We start from the raw sequence: 2,803 nt of genomic DNA, 5'->3' as shown, positions 1-2,803 counted from the left end.
ACTCTTTTCACGCAAAGCTCGACGGGCTCTGCTATTCGGAGACGTCGAAGAACAGCGCAACAACTTGGAAGTTTTGCGTGTACGAGGCTTCAGACGGAGTGACCGCACCTGCGTCTTCATAGTCACGTCTCAGCCACGAGGGATTATTTCAGTGGGGCACCAGCTGTTCGCACCTTGAGCTGCCCTTCACAACGCTCCCGCGCTCTCCGGCCTAATCTCTCCTGCTCAACTCCTCGTTGCTCATGAAAACCGGCCGACAACGCCATTTGCAAGGCGCGCAGGCCCCCGCTGGACGCACACACAAGTGCGCGTGCTTGTATCGGGAGGCGAGCGCATCAGCGGGGAGGACATGGGAGGAGAAGCCAAGCTGCGTGTGCTTACGTGGCACCGGCGATCGGCACCCGGCGGCCGGCGAGTGACATCAATCTCTGCTGTCACCGCCCTTCACTTCTCTCTTCCGCTCCACGACGACGACGCACTTGGTATCGTGCTCTCCGCGACGTTGACGCCCCCCATAGCGCGGATGGCGGATCGGAAGCAACCCGGTGAATGTTACAGGCATTCTCAGTGCCCTTCAAATGCTGCGCCGGTTGTTTCTCACACAGTATACAGGGATGCGCGGTCTTACGCTCGTCTCTGGCTGGTGGACGTCGGGCGACAAGGAGGGGATGATAGGACAAGGGCACAATGTGCGCCCCCAATTTTAGGGCCCACCATCCCGCTCATTTCACACCTGCCTCTCTGACTCATAATTCTATAGCACGGCGTTTTCCACTTAACACTCTCAAACAATCCTATCACGCACTCCTCCCTCGGAGGCAAAACACCTCCAACTCTTTGCCTCCCCACCGGGACCACCGACAATCACTACCGACAATGCCCCTCCTGTGTAGTCGCTCTCCCGCGGGATGCCGACCATGACGGCGACTACGGCTGACTCAACCTCGTCTTGTTTCCCGACGGTAAACTCCCTGCTCGCCGAGCGATCTTTACATCTGCGAATCTACCCCAGCAGGCCGCCATTCCGCGACGGTCCCACCAGCGATCGCCAAACGGCCCAACGCATTGTCGCCGTCCAGGCGCCAACTATGCCACCGTGACATCACAGTCAACAATGGCGCTCTCCACCTTCCGGCGCGTGCCACTCGAGGTCGTCGAGCATATCGCCAACTATACCCTTGATTCCGTCCCTCCCTTCGGCTACAGCCCGCTGCTGGCCCTCATCAAGACCAGCCGCGTATGCCATGCCGCCGGTACGCGCGTTCTGTACCGCGCCATCCACATTGGGCCTTATTCTCCCGCCCCAATCCTCGAAACACTCGCAGCCAACGTTGACTATGCCAAACGAGTGCGCTCAGTTTGGTTGTTCGCGCCGCAGCGGTGCGTCGTCCAAGTTGTCCCGATTGCCATCGCCTAATCCTACCCAGCGATGTCGTCCCCGGGCACGGAGACGATTTCGAGAATCGTCTTCTCGAAGCCTTTGCGAACCTCACCCTCGTCCGCGCGCTTCACGTGGCACACGGCTGCGAAGACCTGCTGCTCGGACTTGCCACCATACCACTCCCCCTCCTCCGCGCTGTTCATTTCGACAAGTTCGGTCCACGCGCGGCCGCATTTATTGCTAATTATCCGCAACTCGAGTTTGTGGATATCGATTACACGCCGCGACACGCCCAGAACCTTCCTCTCCCCTTTCTCGCCAATCTGAGCGTCTTCCGCGGGGCGTGTTCACTCGCGGCCCTCCTCTGTCATGCCACCCAGCCACTTACACATCTTCAACTCACCGAAGAAGATGACAGCCATGGCGCCTCTCGCGTCTTCGCCTCCTTGGACCCTGTGTCTACCCTACGGGCTGTCTCAATCGACCACTTCTCGTGGGATCAAGAGCTCATGGGCGCTCTGTCACGCGCAGCACCGAACCTGATATCTATCGCCGTCGAAGTGCGGGATTGGCCAACGCACAAGGTACTGGAGGAGTCCTCGGATGATATCAGCGAGAGAGAGGTGCGTGTTCCATCGTAACTTCTTTTCCTCCTCCATTTCACAACGCCGCGCTGCTGCAGGCGTTCGTAGAGTCGGTGGCCTCTGCGCTCCCGACGATGCGACATCTGTTCCATGTCGATATCAACCACGCGCTCCATATGCCGGTTGATGGCGAGCTTCCGCGTGCCGGGGACAGCGCTGCACAGTTCCAAAAGCATATGCAGCAACTGGACTACGAAGCGGCATGGGTCCACCGCTGGGGCGCTGCAGCTCCTGTTCTTGGTGTTTGCACACTTCTCGCTGCGCGCTGGTGGCGATTAGAGGACAACACGTGGACTCCGATGACAATGTTTACAGATCCCGAAATGGCGGGCCACGTCTCCTCCTGGACGCGGGCCCGACGAACAGCAGCGGAGTTGATTCAGACCGCGGCTGCTGGTATCCGTCGCTGGGAGGAGATCAGAGTAGGAGCCTCAGATTTCGCTCGCCGGTTGAAGGGACTTCAGGCCTTGCAAGCGGCGAGTGGGCAGGATTTTGAAGTTCGATTTTGCGTCTAGTTATCGATGTCTTGGTACCATGAAATACATGCATATTTTGATAGCAGCGCGTGGAACCTTATTTTGGTGTCGAGCACTGGGGCCGCCGTGCCCAGCTAGGTCCTGCGGCACCTCCCCGGTTCTTGAGCCTGTCCATGTGAGTTGGCAGCGCCGAGGTTTGCGCCACGGCGGCGCTCGCGGGCGGGACCAGTGACGGGGACGGCCATGATGCGCCTTTTTACCGCCCTTCTCGGCAACGTCAGCGTTGGCAGAGCCACCGACAA

At 59.3% G+C, this 2,803-nt stretch overlaps 1 protein-coding gene across 1 annotated transcript; it reads left to right on the top strand.

Moving 5' to 3' along the window:
- Positions 1–1,114: 1,114 nt before the first annotated feature.
- Positions 1,115–2,540, top strand: MIND_01284400 (uncharacterized protein; the record flags this gene model as incomplete). Its single annotated transcript, XM_037369314.1, has 3 exons — positions 1,115–1,380; positions 1,428–2,004; positions 2,064–2,540. The coding sequence occupies 3 exons, from the start codon at positions 1,115–1,117 to the stop codon at positions 2,538–2,540; spliced, it is 1,320 nt and encodes a 439-aa protein (XP_037214520.1).
- Between the last annotated feature and the right edge of the window lie 263 nt (positions 2,541–2,803).

This window comes from Mycena indigotica (assembly GCF_014461135.1).
Source record: "Mycena indigotica strain 171206Taipei chromosome Unknown Mind.scaff0013, whole genome shotgun sequence".
NCBI lineage: Eukaryota > Fungi > Basidiomycota > Agaricomycetes > Agaricales > Mycenaceae > Mycena > Mycena indigotica.
This window is presented reverse-complemented; position numbering and strand designations above follow the sequence as displayed.